General features: G+C 44.9%; 1 protein-coding gene across 1 annotated transcript in view; it reads left to right on the top strand.

Annotated features, from left to right (window-relative positions):
• The window catches only part of NPFFR2 (neuropeptide FF receptor 2), a 40,973-nt gene extending 23,243 nt beyond the window's left edge, over window positions 1–17,730 (top strand). The window contains exons 2-4 of the mRNA XM_033160946.1: window positions 13,641–13,985; window positions 15,150–15,249; window positions 16,630–17,730. Of these exons, the coding sequence (XP_033016837.1) occupies window positions 13,658–13,985; window positions 15,150–15,249; window positions 16,630–17,476 (1,275 nt within the window). The 5' untranslated portion in view covers window positions 13,641–13,657 and the 3' untranslated portion in view covers window positions 17,477–17,730. The remainder of the gene's footprint in view (window positions 1–13,640; window positions 13,986–15,149; window positions 15,250–16,629) is intronic.
• The last annotated feature ends 2,834 nt before the right edge of the window (window positions 17,731–20,564 follow it).

A 20,564-nucleotide genomic window follows, 5' to 3' on the forward strand; every position in this document is an offset into this window, starting at 1 on the left:
CTGGTGAACCGGGTTCGTGTCTCCGCTCCTCCACATGCAGCTGCTGGGTGACCTTGGGCTAGTCACACTTCTATGAAGTCTCACAGCCTCACTCACCTCACAGAGTGTTTGTTGTGGGGAAGGAATGGAAAGGAGATTGTTAGCCGCTTTGAGACTCCTTAAGCTGAGTGAAAGGCGGGATATCAAGTCCAAACTCCTCTTCTTCTTCTTCTTCTTCTTCTTCTTCTTCTTCTTCTTCTTCTGGAAGGATTTTTTTTATTTTATTTTTACTATGGCAGACCAACATGGCTACCTACCTGTAACTAGAAGTACCGTATATACGCGAGTATAAGTCGACCCAAATATAAGCCGAGGCACCTAATTTCCCTACAAAAATGTGGGAAAGCTTATTGACTCAAGTATAAGCCGGTTCACCTTTGCCACTGTGGTAGAGGAGGAACGAGCAGCCCAAAGCAGCCCTTTGGGCTGCTCCTTCCTCTTCTTCCTTTGCTGCTGTGGAGCTCACCCCGTTGCAGGGTTTCGAACCGCCATTCTTCTGATCAGCAAGCCCTAGGGCTCTGTGGTTTAACCCACAGCGCAATGTTCCCTTGTGTTATACAGAGAAGGCTGGGATCCTGTCCTGTTTAAGCAGGAGCCAGGGAAAGTGAGCACCTGTGGGGTTTTAATACTTCCTTAACTGATAGGCTTTCTGCCTTCTGGGGTCTAAAGTTTGCATTTATGTGAGCAGTTCAGGAATGGAACAAGCTGCCTGGGGAGAGTAAAGAACCACCGTTCTTGTACACTTCTTAAGGAATGGTTGACTTGAGTATAAGCCGAGGGCAGCTTTTAAAGCACAAAAAGTGTGCTGAAAAACTAGGCTTATACTCAAGTATATAGGTATGTTGTTTTTTCTCTGCTGTGCTGAGAACCCTCGAACTTCTTCCTTGCCTGAAGAACGATGGAGAGGCATGTTGACTTCAAAGCACTTAACAATGGTAGAGTCTCCTCCAGCTGCTGCAGTGATTCTTGGAAACACTTGAAAAGCCATGGGGTTTCTTGCTGCTCTCTGAGCATCTGAGACTTAATGCAATAGTTCTCATCTCTCTCCTCTGGGAGGAGAACTGGTCAGCTGCCTACCCTGCATCTTGAGGTCAGCATAACATCAGAATGCCTCCCCCCTTCCCAAATGTATGGGTGGTGGATCAGGAGAACAAATTGTGGCTTTCAACCAAGCCCTTGATCATTGGCTTCAAGAAAGGCTTGCTGATCCTTGAGCTCGGTGATGAACTGTAGAGAAATCAAGTGGTGTGCCTGCTTGTGAATAGCACCTGTTTCAGTTGTATATTTATGAACGCATGTGATAAGCATCGCTCGCAGTGGTAGATGCTGCACAAACACTCCTCATTGTTATTTCTCATTGGAGATGCGGAATCATTCTGGAATTAGCCCCTTATTGCTGAATGAATTCTGAATTTTATCTAATGTGGAGAAGGTTGTCAGGTGTCAGTGCACTGGGGGAGGTGGACCTTTGAGGCATCAGGGCTGGTCTGATGTAACAAAATAGAGGAATTTATCTGAAAATGATGTGTGATTTCATGTCCTTTTTCGTTGATTCATCACATATTCAAGTGATGGCTTGACCTTGAAGTTGCTGACTGATAAGCAACCCTCTATGAATAATCCCTGCATGGTTTGTGGACTTCTGGTAGAACACAGCAGGGGAGGAAACTGGTGGGATATGAAGGAATGAAGAATATTGTGGGTGGGTGTCTTAGGCAAAGTGTTTTTCCTTTATGTAACCATAGGGGTGCAACCCTGGGGTGAATTGGGGGTGAGAAATGTATGGGGGGGATACTGGCTTCTTACTGGCACTGCCAAAATGTAACAAAACATGGAAAAACATAACTTCCTTGGGATAGAAAAGACCCTGCTGCTTCCTTCATTGCAAATTTTGCCATCCCCAAAAGAGACTGAGAAGTATCGTGCAAAGTTCAAGCTAAGTGCAACAGCGATCTTTTTACACTTCAGTTTCTTTTATTCATACGATTTTTATGACTCTCTCCCTCTCATTCTGTTTCCTTGGTGTGCTATTTATAGCTCGCATTTCCTACTTCACAGAAATGATATGGATGTCCAATTTGTTTCTCTTACTCTTGACAACTTCCTTTTCATCAAAGAGGAAAGGAAAGTGTTCTGAGAACCAATTAAGAGCCCTGCAATCTCCAATAGTCCTAACAATTCTGGGAAACCGGTTAAGAATAACAAAAAAAGAGAGATATTGTGTTGTAGCAAGCTGATACATGGACCCTACTTTTCTTTTTCTGTAAATTCATTTCCCTCTGCACTTGTACTAAGGCAGTTGGTAAGGTCATTGGAAGAAATGATAGACTGCAGGACCTTTGCCATGAGAAAACAACTCAGTTCACACTTCTCATAGAAATATCTGTGACGCCCATTTGTACTATACATTAAAAATATCCTGGGAATTGTAGGATTTATTAACAGTGTTCATATTATGTTATTAATATAATTTATTAATGGTGCCTAGAATTGTTAAGAGGTCTTTATTCCCCTCACAGAGCTGCAAATCCTAGAATGGTTTAACCATCAGAGAATCAGAGAATTGTAGAGATTGGCTCCAGCAAGTTTTTATATCTGTCCCAAACTGTATATAGAGATTTTTGAATTATATGATTTAAGAAAACCCCATGTACTTTCATGTTATTGTAGCCTAGATATGCGTGCCACCCATATCTGTTGTTCTATCCTTCTGTGTCCAGTTTATCTGTGTTTTTCAGAGTCCTCCATTCTTTTAGCCAATACAGACATGAGGCCTCATAATAAAGCTTTATATCTGGCAAGGTTGCCAGATCGAGTCTTGGAGATATTTGAAGATGGCTATCATATCTCCTCTTAGTCTCCTCTTTTCCAGGCCAAACATACTCAGCTCCTTCAACTGTTCCTCATAAGGCTTGGTTTCCAGACCCTTGATCATCTTGGTCACCCTCCTCTGCACACATTCCAGCTTGTCAATATCCTTCTTAAATTGTGGTGCCCAGAACATATTTTGTTTTCCTAGTTTTTATTTATTAATTTAAAAACACCCCCCTCCACTCACATATGCAATTTCCTAGTGGGGGGAAAAACCAGCAGAAACAATTTGAAGGAAGATTTAACCTCTCCCCTCATACACTGTTTCTTTGAGTGGCAAATGAAATACTTCTTAAAGCAGTGCTTTAAAATTGTATTATTAAAGCCAATTATCATGGCTGGAAGGCTCCAAGAGTCATGATAGCACGGTTACTGCATCTGCCTTAGTATGCAAGCACCCCAGCAATCTACAAAGTGCTTCAGCAAAGGGACATGACTTTAGGGGCAGCTGTTAACCTTGGCATTGTGGACGGCTTCAGGATTGCGCTGAAAGTTTTCCCACAGGCATCTGGTTGGCCATTGTGAGAAGAGGATGTCGGACTAGATGGGCCACGATGGGCCTGATCCAGCAAGCTCTTCTTATGCTTAACATGCAGCATCTTCAAGTGTTTAGTCCAAATCAGGCACTTGCCAAGCACATGGTTCTTTGATGTGGTGGCAGTTCTTTTGCACAACACAGCATCTTTTCTCTTTTGCTTGCTACTGACCTCGTGCTCCAGCAACTTCTGCACAGAGTCTAATGAGATGCAAAGGAGCTTGGCACGTAAACCAGCTGTGCCCTGCTTGCAGACCCTCGCCGTGGTCTGATAGGTAACGCTCACAGAGTAATGCTCACAGGGCTTGGTCACTGGCCAGCACTTGCAGTCTTCTGTCCCCTCTTCTGGAGACAAAAATAATAAATCTTCAAACACCAGAAGAACTAATCCAGCATTGCATTTTCACAGTGGCCAACTGGATACCTGTGTGAAGCCTGCAAGCAGGGCATGAGTGCCATAGCAGTCACCCCATTTGTGATTCCTAGCAGCTGGCATTAAGAGGTGGCATACATGGAACACAAATGCAGGTACTTAGTTCTTTCCCCCGTCTTATCCTCACAACAACCCTGTGAAGTGGGTAAAGAGCAATCCACCCCCTGTGGATTGGATCAGGCAGAAGTGTTCCTCTATCCAACTGAGGGTGAAGGTGGCCTTTTGCCAGCCACTGTGCAGGTGGGCAGGATGCCATCAGTGGAATTTGTGCTGTTGATATCCATCAGAAGTCTCCTAAATGGGGCTTTCTATAGGTGGGAGGAGCTGAGCTGGTCCAGGGTTCATTGGAGCCTAGGCTGGTCTCACTGCTGTCATGCAACAGCATCAGGCCAAATTGCTGCACCAGCTCCAGGCTGGAGTAGCGATATTCTGCCTCCAGCCTTCCTACTTGGCCATGAGTGGCAGGACCATGGATGCAGTAGTAGCCCTGGCACTACAAACAAATTGCTCAGGGCTTTGTAAATGAATGCAAAAAATCTTAAATCTGGCTCAATAGCAGATGGGCAGTCAGTGCAGATGTTTCAACCATGTTGGCATAAGTTATTGGCTATCTGCCCCATCTATCACATTCTGTACCAGCTGGAACTTCTAATCACCCGAGGCCTTCATTATGTGCCAACTGTGGATTACGAATAGTTACGAGTGTCCTGGATATTAACTTTTTCTACCGTGAGGAAACACTGTTCTTCCCAGTAACTTCCCTGCCTTTGATAAGTAAAAATATCACCTTGCCGACAAAGGTCCGTTTAGTTAAAGCTATGGTTTTCCCAGTAGTAATGTACGGAACTGAGAGCTGGACCATAAAGAAGGCTGATCGCCGAAGAATTGATGCTTTTGAATTATGGTGCTGGAGGAGACTCTTGAGAGTCCCATGGACTGCAAGAAGATCAAACCTATCCATTCTCAAAGAAATCAGCCCTGAGTGCTCACTAGAAGGACAGATCCTGAAGTTGAGGCTCCAGTACTTTGGCCACCTCATGAGAAGAGAAGACGCCCTGGAAAAGATCCTGATGTTGGGAAACACAAGGAGAAGGGGACGACAGAGGATGAGATGGTTGGACAGTGTTCTCGAAGCGACTGGCGTGAGTTTGGCCAAACTGCGAGAGGCAGTGAAGGATAGGCGTGCCTGGCGTGCTCTGGTCCATGGGGTCACGAAGAGTCGGACACGACTGAACGATAATAACCATGAGGAAACACTGTTCTTCCCAGTAACTTCCCTGCCTTTGATAAGTAAAAACACAACAGGCAGAACTGTCAGAAGTGTGTCTGCTTGTGGGGCAAAAGGCTTGAGTAGCTCTCCTTGATACGAGAAGGCTTCAAAATTTCTGGTTGCTGCAACCACCATGGTGATTCTGCCAACCTGCTTTGGCGAGTGTGATGAGCGATGAGGCTCCCTTGCTACGTTGGATTTGCAGAGGCGAGGTGGGGAATTGTCCTGTTAGTTGCACCACGGTCCTCACCCCCTTCCATAGTTCTGAGCTGGGAGTTGTTTGGTTGCTCAGATGTGGGACAGCAAGCAGTCACCAGAGCCTGGAAGCTGTCCAAACCTCACCACCCTTTCCCATAAGGGTGGCCAGCTGGGTTCTTGAGCTACTTAATGTCTTCAATATCTACCATGTTTCTCCTAAAATAAGACACCGTCTTATATATATTTTTGCTCAAAAAAACACAGTATGGCTTATTTTCAGGGGATGTCTTATTTTAACCGTGTCGCATCGGTACGCTGCATAGCCACGCCTCCCCAGGCTGTTTTAATGGGAGGTGCCGCGTCACTATTTTCGGGGTATGGCTTATTTTTGGGGAACGGCTTATATTTCGCAAATGCATAGAAATCCTGCTATGGCTTATTTTATGGCTATGTCTTATTTTAGGAGAAACAGGGTAGTTCACAGCATTGTCTTCATAGAGTGCTGTATTTACAGCCCCTGTGACCAAAATGTTTTCATGTGTGTCATGGGAACAGTTTTCAAAGTCAGCACGGAGCTGCCGAATACCAAATTGGAGCTGGCCCCAAGGGATTTCCTTGTGAGAGTAGGTTTCAAATGACATCTTCTGATATTTCCTGTTCTTTGGATAGGCTAGTGTGTTGGCAACTGAGGAATTTTCACACTATGCTCCTTGATGTTGTAAAATGCAAAGCCCGTCTAAGACAGCTTCTTCATATACCGCAGGGGGGCGGTATATAAATCTAAAAAAATCTAATTATTAATAATAATAGAAATCTAGACACAAGGCACCTAGTATGCCTTGCCTTGTGGTTGCTCAAACCTTGTGAATCACAATTGCTGGCTTAGCCTAGAAATCCCAGCCAAAAATGGGAGATCACTGAGTGTAGGAGTACGGACCCTTATTTCCATCCATTCAAACAAATGTGGAGGCTATGCAGTTCTGCAAGGAAAAAGACATGAGAGCTTCAGTGCCTAAAACTTCATGTTACATTCCCAGGCATTAAGTACAAGAGAGAGATACTGTTTAGTCGCAACCCGCTATACTTTCGTGATTGTAAACACCATTTGATATGCAGGAACACTTCTTCAGGATATAAATGGCCTGCAAAACAGGAAACCTGATTTACATTCGCTTAGCGAAACGGGTCTTTATTTAATGTGATTCAAATTACCTTAATTCAAATCGGCCAAACCCTGAGCCCTTGCACGTAGCTGGTGTGGAACCGTGTTCATTTACGTCCACACAAAGCAGTGGTGCAACTTTCCTTTTCCCTCTTCTCCTCTGCTCTTGGCAGCGAATGATGAAATTCAACAGACGTCCTCATCAAAAATGCACATCCCAATATGCATTTTTATCCACATCAACAAGGTTATAGATATTTATGGCATGGTTCCATTTTCCATCTCCTTCGCAACATGTGCTTTTGCGCTCTGCAACCCTGCCAGTTATGAGTCTTGTTTTCAGCCAATATTTATTTATTTAACCTATTAACTCCAGCAAGCATGGTCAATGGTTAGGGATGGTGAGAGTTGCTGTCCAATAACATTTAGCAGTATTCATTTCTGTGCAGGAAACTCCCAATTTACGTGGGGGTTACATTCCAAGGCACCATGCATTTAAGCGAAATCATGTATAGTTTTTTTTAAAGTATTTTTTATTAGAGATTTTCTTGTATTTTTTCCATGTAACATTTTTACACATCAGTTTTGTTTGTTGAGACATTAGGAAGAAAAGGGGGAGAGAGGTGCGTGGGATAGGGAGATGGGTGGGGTGGGGTGACAATGTTTCTATTTTACTTAATATATGCAGGGCTTGGTGTCAGCGTTGTTTGTGCAGGTTCTCTGTTGTGCTTGTGCTCCTTTGGCGGTGAGAGAGGTTGGGGTTGGCGTAGGGTGTGATTTTTCATTTGTGGTTGGCTGTGGTGGTCTTTGGTTTCCTGTGTGAGTGGGGTGGGTGGGTGTTTTGGATCAGGTTAGCCATATTGATTTGTATGCTGTCGGTAGATTTTTGTCATTGTCTTGTTGGGCTGTGTGTGTGATGAAGGGGAGCCATACCGGGGTGAAGGCGTCTTCTTCTATTTGTCCCCATGTCAGTTTCAGCTTACTAGTTAGTGTTTCTAGTAGGGCTGTTTCCCATACTTCTTGGTACCATTGATCCATGCTTACTCCTGACAGGTCTCTCCAGTGTCTGGTTATGGTGTTTCTGGCTGCTGAGAGTAGGTGGGTTATGAGTTATTTGTGGTGTAAGTGGGCATTGTTGTCTTGGAAGATGTTTAGTAAGACCAATTTTGGGGTGATTTCTAGCACTTGCTTGGTTACTTCTCGTATGGTTGTTGTCCAGAATCGTTGGATTTTGGGGCACTCCCACCACATGCGGAGGTATGTACCTGTGGAGGTGCTTCCTCTCCAGCATTTTGGTGAGGTTCCTGGGCGTATTAGCGCTAATTTTCTTGGGAAATCATGTATAGTTGAAAAAAACCATTGATGACACCTGCAAGCACCCCATTCTGCCCCTGCCCCAACCCTGTTCTACCCTTTTTTGTGATGTTTTGGGGGGTCATTTCTGGCTTCAGAGCGATGCATGTGTGAACAATCTCACATGTATCAGATGCGCCTAAAACGGTCGCTGCCTGTACTTATCTAGCAGCACCTTGAAGAACCTGGGCTACTGATGTTCTCCTGAGCTAATTAATTTATTTTAATAATGCTACATAGTTTTATGGTCCAGGCGCTCTCTCTGCTTTACTATTTTTTAAATCTTGCCACATAGTGAGGAAATGACATTCTCAGGAAAAACAGCAATTTGGCTCTGAAGAGAATTGTGCTTCTTCTTTCTTTCCTTTCCCTTTCTAACCTCTGCTTACGTTACAAAAATGGTTCCACTATGTGCTTTTGACACCATATAATCAAACAGCACAGAAGCACACCAAGACATCGTCTTCAGATTATACCAATACCATCCTTTTTGTATTTCTCCCTCTTTTCTTTTCAACTCCCTTTTTGACCTCTGTTGACGAAAGCGAGAATGCATATTTATCTCTCAGATTCTCCTTTTCAGGGTAGCAAACACACACAGCACAATAATTTCACTTTGGAACAAAGCATTTAGCAACTAGAGATGGACAAATCGACCGACTTCTCCATTTTTCATATTTTCGAACTTAAATTTCATTCACCACATCAGTTGGTTTCTTTGCTTTTTTTTTTTAATCGCTCATGAAAATGCTTATTATTATGATCTTTCTTTATTAAATTTGTATACCCCCCTTCATCCGAAGATCTCAGGCTGCTTCACAGCACAAAAATATAAGATAAACACACAAAATACATAATAAACACAAGAAAGCAATACCCCCCTCCCACAACACATTTAAAAAGGGCATCAGATGTCAATCAGCCAAAGGCCTATTTGAAGATGAACGTATTTGCCTGGCATCTAAAGGTGCATAATGAAGGCACCAGACGAGTCTCTCTGGGGAGAGCATTCCACAAATGTGGAGCCACTGCAGAAAAGGCACAGTCTCATGTTGCCACCCTCTGGACCTCTTGTGGAGGAGGAACATGAAGGGCCTCTGAAGATCATTGCAGGATCTGGGTTGATTCATATGGGGAGAAGCAGTTCTTGAAGTAGAATCATAGAATCATAGAGTTGGAAGAGACCACAAGGGCCATCCAGTCCAACCCCCTGCGAAGCAGGAAACACTATCAAAGCATTCGTAGAATCATAGAATCGGAAGAGACCACAAGGGCCATCCAGTCCAACCCCCTGCCAAGCAGGAAACACCATCAAAGCATTCATAGAATCATAGAGTTGGCAGAGACCACAAGGGCCATCCAGTCCAACCCCCTGCCAAGCAGGAAACACCATCAAAGCATTCCTGACAGATGGCTGTCAAGCCTCCGCTTAAAGACCTCCAAAGAAGGAGACTCCACCACAATCCTTGGCAGCAAATTCCACTGTCGAACAGCTCTTACTGTCTGGAAGTTCTTCCTAATGTTTAGGTGGAATCTTCTTTCTTGCAGTTTGAATCCATTGCCCCGTGTCCACTTCTCTGGAGCAGCAGAAAACTCCGCTTCTCTGGAGCAGCAGAAAACATTCCTGACAGATGGCTGTCAAGCCTCCGCTTAAAGACCTCCAAAGAAGGTATTACAGTCCTGAGCCATTTAGGGATTTATAGATTAAAACCAGCACTTGGAATTGGTCTCAGAAACTGGCAGTCACTGCCAAGTCAGGCCAAGATCAGTGTAATATCCTCAAACTGTCTTGCCTCACTGAGAAACCTGGCCCCTGAATTCTGCACTGGCAGAAGTTTCCAAACCGTCTTCAGAGGCAGCCCTACAAATAACATGTTGTAATCTTAGAGACCAACCGAGTTTGTTCTTGGTATGAGCTTTTGTGTGCATGCACACTTCTTCAGATAGCTCATACCAAGAACAAACTCAGTTGGTCTCTAAGGTGCTACTGGAAAGAATTTTCTATTTTGTTTCGACTATGGCAGACCAACACGGCTACCCACCTGTAACTGGAACTATGTTGTAATCTAACCTAGAGGTTACCAGAGCATAGACGGCAAAAGTCCCTGTTCAGATAGGAACAAACCTGGGCCACTAGTCAAAACTGATGGAAGGCACTCGGTGTCACTGAGGCCACCAGAAACTCAAGGATCCAGGAGTACCCCCCAAGTGCTTGCTCCTTCATGGGGAATATAACCCCATTAAGAGCCAGCAATCTCTCGGCCATCTGATCTAGGGAACCGCCCACTAACAGTGCATCAGTCTTTATCTGTATTGATCTGCAGTTTGTTGGCTCTGTTCCAGTCCATTACTGAGGCAAAACATCGGTCCAGCACACCCACTGCCTCACCTGCAGGTGTAAAGGAGAAGTAGATTTGTGTAGCATCAGCATGTTGCTGACAACACACTCCAAAACTCTGCAGTTTCTGCTCAGCAGTTTCATGTAGATACAAAATCAAACCCTGAGGGGGCCAAAGAGCACTTCCCAAGCATCCACCTCTGGAAACAACCGCCTAAGTAGGACCAGAACCACGTCAAAGCAGTGCCTGCCACCCACCCCTAACTTGGGAAGCCACTCTAGAAAGATACCATAGTCAATGATATCAAAAGCTGCTGAGAGGTTGAGGAGAATTAATTCCTCTCCTGACAGAAGTCTTCCTACAGGGCGCCCAAAGCAGTTTCTGTGACGAAACTGGGCCTAAACCCTGATTGAAATGGATCTAGAAAATCAGTTTCCTCCAACAGCACCTGGATCTGGTCAGAGAACCTTTCCCAAGATAGTCTGTTCAGGTGTTCCATTGCTGGAATGTTCATCCCTGTTCTCTGTATGTGAGTCCATTCACATGAGAATGGAAACACCGCCATGAGAGAGAAAATAAACTTTTTGCTGGGGCGGGCGGGCAGTATTATGGATTATTGTGGAGAGAATTGGCAGATGGGCAAACTCACATAGTCACACAAATTATCTAGCCTCAGCCTTTGCTTAATTTGTACAGCAAGGTTTCAGCAGGCAGTTTTCCATTTTTAGACTGTTTCAAGATGCTGAATGGGTTCATTAATCACTGTAAGCACAGCAGTGAATCGCTAAACTAATCACACTAACGGCTCCCCACATACACACAAACATATCCATGATTTTTTGAATTTGCATATTGGGCAAATTCATCATGGATGTCTGCCTGATATTACACTGATTGTGCAGACGAGCCCTTGCATCTGTTTAATTTCTTAATTAACTAGATACTTCAATGATGATTAGCTGATGGCCACTGACTCGGGTGGCTTGAAAAAAAGGATTAGGCATTCAGTCTATTGCAGTGGGGTTTGTTTGTATATGTCACAGGTGGGTGGAGGGAATTGTTGGGTCAGATTAGCCATATTGATTCATATACTCGGGGAGGGGGGTAGATCATTGTCTTGTTGTGCTGTATACAGTATATGATAAAGGAGAGCCATACCAGCGTGAAGGAGTCCTCCTTTGCTTGTCCCTGTGCTAGTTTAATAATAATAATAATAATAATAATAATAATAATAATAATAATAATAATAATAAATTTATACCCCACCCTCCCCAGCCAAGACCAGGCTCAGGACAGCTAACACCAGGTATAAAAAACAATGGATTAAAATACAACCAGTTACAGGTGGGTCGCCGTGTTGGTCTGCCATAGTCGAAACAAAATAGAAAATTCTTTCCAGTAGCACCTTAGAGACCAGCTGAGTTTGTTCTTGGTATGAGCTTTCGTGTGCATGCACACTTTGGTATCTGAAGAAGTGTGCATGCACACGAAAGCTCATACCAAGAACAAACCCGGTTGGTCTCTAAGGTGCTACTGGAAAGAATTTTCTATTTTGTTTAAAATACAACATTATAGTGCAGCCTCATTTCAGTAGAAACTCAAAAAAAAAAAAAAACTGTTTGGGGAAGAAAGCGTCAAATCTTCACCAAGGCCAACTATCCAGACTGGTCCTACGTGGGCCAGAAAAATAGCCAGGGAAGTCACCAAATAAGATTTCCATCACAGAAGGAAAAAGGAACTTTGAAAAACTCCTCCTAACCACCCCTTTGCTTTGTCCCTCCGTTGTTAGGAGGAGTTTTTCAAAGTTAGTCAATGGCCTGTTGTTGCTGGGTTGTCGAAGAAGGCTTGGTGGTGGATCAGCCATAGTATTGGAGTGTCCCATAGTTTGTCTTGCATTTCCCATGTTATACTATATGTACTTTTTTCTTGTTTGTTTGTTTGTTTTGTAACACAAGTAAATCTTTAATAAAAACCAATTTTGAAAAAGAGGATCAGACAAATTCAAAGAGGATACCACTACCCAGTGGTGGAGCTTCGTGCTCCGGCACTGGGGGGCAGACAGCAGGCGTGGTGGGGCTGGTGTGTGTCTCGGGCCGTGGTGTGCCACCCGCAGGGGCGTGGCGCGCATCCTGGGGGCGTGGCATGCTGCCTGCAGGGGCATGGAGCCCAGCACGGGGGGGGGGGGCAGCCGTGATGGCACCCTACTGGGATTATGCTGCCGGGGGCGGTGCACTCCCCCCACACTCCTCTTCCTCCGTCAGTGCTACTATCAATGAAATGGAGGCTATGCTACACCTCCAAGAACCCCCATGGGCTTCCGTGTAGTGGTTAAGAGCGGTAGACTCATTATCTGGGGAACCAGGTTCGTGTCTCCGCTCCTCCACATGCAGCTGCTGGGTCACCTTGGGCCAGTCACACTTCTCTGAAGTCTCTCAGCCCCACTCACCTCACAGAGTGTTTGTTGTGGGGGAGGAAGGGAAAGGAGAATGTGAGCCGCTTTGAGACTCCTTCGGGTAGTGAAAAGCGGGATATCAAATCCAAACTCTTCTTCTTCTTCTTCTTCATCTGGTTGCCTGCTGTGAGAACAGTAAGCTGGACTAGATCATCATCATCATCATTTTTAATTTGTACACCGTCTTTCTATCTTACAATACTCAAGGCGGTTTACAAGCTGAAGAAACAAAAAATGTATATCTTATAACAATCTACAGTGGTGCCCCGCTAGACGAAAATAATTCATCCTGCGAAAATTTTCGTCTAGCGGGTTTTTCATCTAGCAAAGCGGCAATGCAAGCCGCGTTTTCGCTAGACCAAAAAAAAAAAAGATGAAAAATTTTCGTCTTGCGAGGCAGCCCCATAGACTTTTTCGTCTTGCAGGGCTGCCTTCCGCTAGACGAATGCCTTCGTCTAGCGAGTTTTTCGTCTAGCGAGGCATTCGTCTAGTGGGGCACCACTGTAATGCAATACAGAAACGTGATAATAAAATGAAACTTTAAAATAAGCAAACCTACATCAAAAAAGTAACATTCAACAATCGTTAGAATAGTATAAAGTAATAATATCAACATATAAAAGCTAAACAGAAATCCACTCAACAGTTACAATAAATAATTAATAAATTATAATCAATAAAACAATAGCAAGCCACAGTACATAAAATAATACAATACAAATTGAGAAGCAGAGACTGGAGGGTGGGGCAAGGCAGGTGGAAGGAGGCCTTGCCTGACGAAGTCTCTCCCCTCACAGTTCTTCCTCCAGGACCAACTCCCTTACTCCAGGACCAGTTCCCTTAGATGGGCTATTGGCCTCACCCAGCAGGGTTCGTCTTATCTTCTGGTGTTCTGATATTTTATAGGGTATACCAGACAGATTTTAGAGTTCCAAGATGTGTTCCCTTTCCCCACTGACTCCATTTTTCAATTGTTTGATTTCTGCAGTCAAGCGCACTTTTAACATGGACAAGAACCTGGACTCCAGTCCTTCAGTCAGCGGACCTCCCGTGAGAAATTGCAGTGGACATATAAGCAGCTGCAACATGGAGACCAACATTTCCTATGTGGGTTTCTACCTCCATCAGCCGCTCGTGGCTGCAGTCTTCATCATCTCCTACCTTCTCATCTTCCTCCTGTGCATGATTGGCAATGGAGTGGTGTGTTTTATCGTGCTGAGGAGCAAACATATGCGCACTGTCACCAACCTCTTCATCCTGAACCTTGCTGTCAGTGACCTGCTGGTGGGGATATTTTGCATGCCCACTACCTTAGTGGATAACATCATATCAGGTAAATCTTGTCTCTAGCTTGTATCCAATGAAGTCATGGAAGGGGAACCACCCCTGATCATTGGCTATGCTGGCGAGGGCTGATGGGGGTTGGGAGTCCAGCAATATCTGTGGGGCCATAGATTCCCATCCATGGACAACATCATGCTCAGATCCATCCCTGACCATTAGCCATTCTGGCCAGGGATGATGGGAGTTGGAGTCCAGCAACATCTGGAGGTCCATAACTTTCCCACCATGAACAATGTCATACTCATAGCAGACCACGACCAGCATTCCAAACCCTAGGTCAGGATGAGGATTGTGTTGCCCTCCAGTTTTTTCTGGATTCCCATTCCCATCATCATTGACCACTGGACATGCCAGCTAGGGCTGATAGGAATTGGAGTCCAACAACATCTGGAGGGCCACAGATTCCCCATCCCTGAACTACGTTTTACCTAAAACACTCTTGAAAACAGTGGCACAAGCTAGTAATGACTTAATGCATAGTAAATCCATTGAAAATAATGGACCTGACACAGGCTGCATTTAGACAGCACTTTATTTCATTTTCCTGACATTTCCTTACCTGATAATCTCCATGTTTTATGTGCTCTTTCACACAGCATAAAAGGCACCTCTGGAAAACGAGTGGAAATTTAGCATTCATTTTTGTATTATTTACTTCCATGAAAAAACCCATTTGCAGCCCCATTAACCTGGAAAATCATGTGAGTTCTGCAGTGTAATTTCACACGATGAATTTTTTTTTTCCATTAGTATTCCAGCATAGAGTTCTTTCCCACCATTTAAAATCTAATGCAACATGATGGTATACCAATCAAAAAGCCATGTTTGTGTAATCCAGCAGGTCTTTCAGTGTAAAAAGAATGTTAGAATCCAGGATAGCCAGGATAGAAGCACTAGGACTTCAACTAGGAGAACTAATGCAATAATCCACAAGTTGTGTTCATTAATTTCTGTGGCTCATAGTAAAATTTTGTTGAATACCAACCATTGATTTTAGTGGGAACTGAACGAACCTCCCACTCTCAACTTCATACTCCGACAAGGACTGTGTATGTTTAAACATACCTGAGAAGACCCAGTTTAGCCCCAATGTGTCCTTTCTTTTTGATAAGCAGTTTCAATATCTGATAACCATTTTCTTTTTAAACTCCAGGATGGCCCTTTGGGAATATTGCCTGCAAGATGAACGGAATGGTCCAGGGAATATCTGTCTCGGCTTCTGTCTTCACTTTAGTGGCAATTGCAGTTGATAGGTATGTCTCTGTAACAGCCTGGAAATCGATACGGAACACATAAAATGTCCAAGGTTGCTGTCTTTGTAAACCTCTTCAATTCTTGTGCGATAATGCCATTGTGCAGTAGCGTCAGGAAGAAATCTGGTGGGACAAGACAGCACAATTATGCAGTGGTGAGCTTGTTGCTCTGTGAATGAGCTTTTCAGAACGTATGGGTGTTTGTGGCCTTCTTTCGACTGATGCGAGAGACTTCCTCCGCAAACCTATTGTGATTCAAGCTTTACGGAAAAAGAGGCAGAGAGAGAGAGGAGCTGGGGATTCCAGGCCTTTCAGAGTAAACACACAGTATAGCAAGACACAGAGTTTATCACTAAGGAGCCTTAGCATCATGATAAAGCTCATGAAGTCTTAGGCTCGATCTACCACATTTCTGCATCGGAACATAGGAAGTTGCCTTATTTTGAATCAGACATTGTTCCATGCTGATTGGCATTGGCTCCTCGGGGTTTCAGGCAGAGGACATTTCCAGGCCTACCAGGAGATGCTGGGGGTTAAACTGGGACCTTCTATATGCGAGCCTGGTGCCCAATCACAGCTCTTCCTCTGATCGCATACCAGCTTGGAAAGACATGTATCCAAGAGCAAGGCTGGAAGGAGGGGTGAGAAGGAAATTTGATAAATAAATTAAATAAACCAGCCATGGTAGCTTGTCCAATCAGAGCAGAAAGTTCTGGGCTAGATGGACCAATGGTCTGAGTCTATGTCTCATCTCTGATGTAGTGCTAAACCCAGGCTAGCCAATGTGATGTCCTTCAGAAGTTGTGAGACTTCAACTCCCACATAGTTTCTGGCAATTGGCCATGTTGGCTGAGATGGGTGGATGCTGTAGTCCAACAACCTCTGAAGAGCACCATATTTGCTATCCATGTGCAAAACCATAGTTTAGGGCTATGTTAAGAAGTGTGGTTTCTTCACACCCTTCTCTTCCTCTGGTTTTTATATTTGTTGAAAGCAGAGCCCATTCCAATTTCCCTCACCCCAACCTGACTGAATAATTTTCAGTACTGGCCACAATAACCTTTATTATTAATATTTTCCTGGTTCCGTTAACTCCTTTTTGCTGCCAGAATAAGGGAAGGACTCTAATTCATTGCTAAAACATCTGTTTTGCATACAGAAGGTCCTAGATTCAATTTCTGGTAGGGCTGAGAATGCCCCCGATCTGTCTGAAATCCCAGAGAGACACTGTCAGTCAGTGTAGACAGTACCAAACTAGGTGCATCAATATATGGCAACTTCCTATTTTCCACCAAGGAGACACGTTCAGAATATGAGACATGCAGAATGGGAACCTTGTCTGTTTATGAACTTAGAGGTGTTTTTATCTCTTCCTCGCAGGTTCCGCTCCATTGTTTACCCTTTCAAGCAGAAGCTCACCATCTGGACAGCGGTTGTCATCATAGTTGTCATCTGGGTCCTGGCCATTGCCATCATGTGCCCGTCTGCCGTGATGTTGAAGGTGGAAGAATCCCGGCATTTCCAAGTGATGCTCGGTTACGGCAACAGAACCAGCCCCATATACTGGTGCCGGGAGGACTGGCCGAACCAGGACATGAGGAAGATCTATACAACCGTGCTCTTTGCCAACATCTACCTGGCCCCTCTGTCCCTCATTGTCATCATGTATGCCCGGATTGGGATCACACTCTTCAGCACTTCGTTGCCTGCCTCTGGGAAGCAGGGGCAGGAGCGCCACTCTGTCTGCAGGAAGAAGCTGAAGGTCATCAAGATGCTCATCGTCGTGGCGTTGCTTTTCATCCTCTCCTGGCTGCCCTTGTGGACCTTGGCGATGCTCTCCGACTACGCTGACTTGAACGAGGAACAGCTGCAGGTCATCAACATCTACGTCTACCCATTCGCTCACTGGCTGGCCTTCTTCAACAGTAGCGTCAACCCCATCATCTATGGCTTTTTCAACGAGAACTTCCGGCGAGGCTTCCAGGCAGTTTTCCGCCTTCAGCTCTGCTCTGGGGATGGGATGCCCAGGGAGACCTACTCCCAGCGGGGACAGAGCAATGCCATTTTGCCAGCGGCTGTTCCGCAGGAGCCGGAGCACAGCCTTGCATCGGCGATGATGGGGAAGTCAACTCAGAAAGGGAACTGGATGGACAAGACGCAAGTTTTGATGATGGAGAACCTCGAACAGGTTTCCAACAACAATGGTGTTAAGCAGGACCTGCTATAAACTACCTCAGCCGTTTGGTTTTGCCAAAAGAGCCATGATATTCAAGCCCTATCTGGCAAAAACAATTGCAGCTGTTTTAGGACTTTCTTGCTTGTACAGTGTATATACGTTTTTGTAATTACATCTGATGGTTAGGGGGTCAGGGGAGAAGTGGTTTCCTATGCCAGTACAAACCAGGAATGTTTATATCATAAGCTAGAAGTGATATTTGGACCATCTCACTGGAGTAGTCTCAAAGTCTTGATTCCAAGGAAGCTCTGGGTCCTAGCAGGATGCAGCCTTTTGCAAAACCTATCGGTGTAAGTTTGACCAGCTTTTATCTAAGACATACTGTCATTTAAAAGGCCCAACACCCTTCAGACTGGTAAATATTTCCAGTAGAAAAGAAAATCCTGGGTCACTCAAAACAAGAGAAAACTCCTGGATATGCCCTAACGCTCCATGGCCTTAACATAAACATTTACCTCTTTTATTAATTATTTTAGAATATAGTTTAAGGTCACTTACATGGAAGGTATCACCACCCTGAGAATTCACTTGCTGAAGTGTCCCTTAGCTCAGGGATGTCCCTTAGTCCACGGCCCTCTGAATATTGTCAAGACTACAAATCCCAGCATTCCTGACCATTGTGCTGGCTGGGACTGGTGGGAGTTGAACAACATCTGGAGGGTCACAGGTTCCCCAGTCTTGCCTTAGCTGGATTTTAGAATAGGCACTGGGATCATGCTCCTGACAAAGATGGAAGCAAGAACACTTTTTACTGAATGACATTAAAGCGCTCTCTCTCTCTCTCTCTCTCTCTCTCTCTCTCTCTCTCTCTCACACACACACACACACACACACACACACACACTTGCACATGGATGCTTGTATTCATATTTGAGTTGCTATCCTGAATGTTCAGGCTGGGTAGCACCACTGGCATAGTGTGGGTTGCCAGTGCCCAGGGCCATGCGGAAGGCTGGGTGGGTGGGAGGGAAACAGATGGAGTACGCATGCTCATTCAACTGCCCAGTGGCATCCATGTCACCCAGGAGATTGCAGCTGTAGAGATAAGAAAAGAGGAGTCGTTACGTTGTCTGGAGTAGACACTTCCTGGTTTGCATGGAGAAGCTGTTTTCAATGGAGCTCAGCGATGGAAGCACACAACTGTATTGAGGCAGTACCAGGTGTTGAAATTTTGCACCCAGGGCAAGCGCACCTGTGGGGTCTCCCCCACACACACACTGTGCCACTGGTTAGCACCTGTTATTAGGAACAAATGGGTCATTAAAATTAAGCAATCTGGCATTTGTTTAACTGTGGCTACCAGCTTACCTCTGTGTAGCTATCACAGTAACTCATTGCAGTACATCAAATATGCCGGTTTCAGAACAAAGGGGGGGGGAATAAAACCCACCTTGACATTTGAGAAGATCCAACACAGTTCTAGGTATTTAGGCTCCCTCTCTTCCATATGAGTGATCTAAACCTCCAGAAAGGAAGATTGATAGATCAATGTATTACCCAAACATCTCTGTTCTAAGCTCATTATGGTCTGATTGAGAAGGCACTAACAGTGCAATCCTGCATGTGTCTACTCACAAATAACCCCCCCCCCCCACTAAGTTCTCTGGTAAGTGGCCATACAGTAGGGATATGGAATGTGGTGCCCTCCAAATGCGGCTGGACTCCAACTCCTATCAGTCCCAGCCAGCATGGGCAATGGTCAGGGATGCTGGGAGTTTGGGTGCAACAACTTTCAGAGGGCCAAAGCTTCAGTATCCCTGGGTATAGGTGTGAAGCCTCAGACCATGTTAAGAACAGCATGTACAGGAAAAAGGCAGTTCCCCTGGGTGTGTGGTATCTCAGTTGCTTAAGGCAGCCTTTCCTACCCTGGTGTCAGCTGTTTTATTCTTCACCTCCCTGAATCAGCATAGCTTATGGTCAGGAAGGATGGAAAGGCACCAGACTGGGGAAAGCTGGCTTAAGTCTTTGAAACAAGTGCCAGTACATTTTACTACTTCTTTAAATTGGGTACCACAAGTTTCTACGCTTCGGAATTGCAGTGCTCACCTCCGTGGTGCCCCATATCTTGAGCATCCTTTATAGGTATTTGAAGCAGCATTTCAATAAATACTGAAAGCATCCTGTGCCTCTGATGTTTACCTTGCACGCATGCAATTAATATCTACCTATCCCATTTTGTAAAGGTGATGTATTCCAAACTACAGGTGGTGCACGTTCTCCCTATTCCTTTCTGAGATTTGGGAAATGTTTCCCCTGAGCTGTGGCTGGAAAAGAACAGAACAGTTTTAAATGTTAAGGGTTTATAAAATCACAAAATTTGAAAATAATAATGAATATGCTGCTTTCAGTTAAGTATATTTGAAGGATTTTAATTTGCACACACACACACACACACACACACGCCTCGGTTGTATTATGGTTTCTCAGAGTCCCCTGGCAATGCATCTGTAGAAGCCTCAGTTGTGACTACAGCTACTTTCTTTGTGAACTTACATGGGAGTATGCCCCATTTAACACAACATGTGCTCTTCAAGTAATTGTTGTATGGAGGTATCACTCAACTCAACAAAGTGAAAGGGTTTTTGATCCAGTGAGAGGCATTCACTCATGGAAGAGGAAGAGGGCATTTTTTGCCAATCCCCCCCTTTCCCAACAGCCTTTGTTCTGGACCATTGGGAACCCTGTGCTGGCATCTGTCTGTCTTGGGAGACAAAGGAGGAGTGTGTATTTGGGGGTGAGGTCAAGCTGTTGGAAGTTTACAGTGCCTGCTGTGGCTGCAGAGACTGATGCCGGAGAGACATGTTTTGTTGCAGCTGGGGCAGATGAAGGTGTCCAGTTGTGCTGCTGCAGATGCAGATGCACCAAGGCGTTTCTTCTCTGTTCGCTCCTCCCAGTGGTCATTCCTCCTCTGGTAACTGCTATGGATACACAACTCATCTGCCTGTGTCCAGGTGCTGCGATCAACTGCAAGGGTTTTCCACATGGCAGCGTTGACGTTGCCAGCCTTCATGTCACATGTGCAGAAATCTTTGTAACAGAGAGTTGGTCTGCCAACTGGCCTGGTGCCGGACACTGGCTT

The sequence above is a fragment of the Lacerta agilis genome, chromosome 9 (assembly GCF_009819535.1).
Source record: "Lacerta agilis isolate rLacAgi1 chromosome 9, rLacAgi1.pri, whole genome shotgun sequence".
Classification (NCBI taxonomy): domain Eukaryota; kingdom Metazoa; phylum Chordata; class Lepidosauria; order Squamata; family Lacertidae; genus Lacerta; species Lacerta agilis.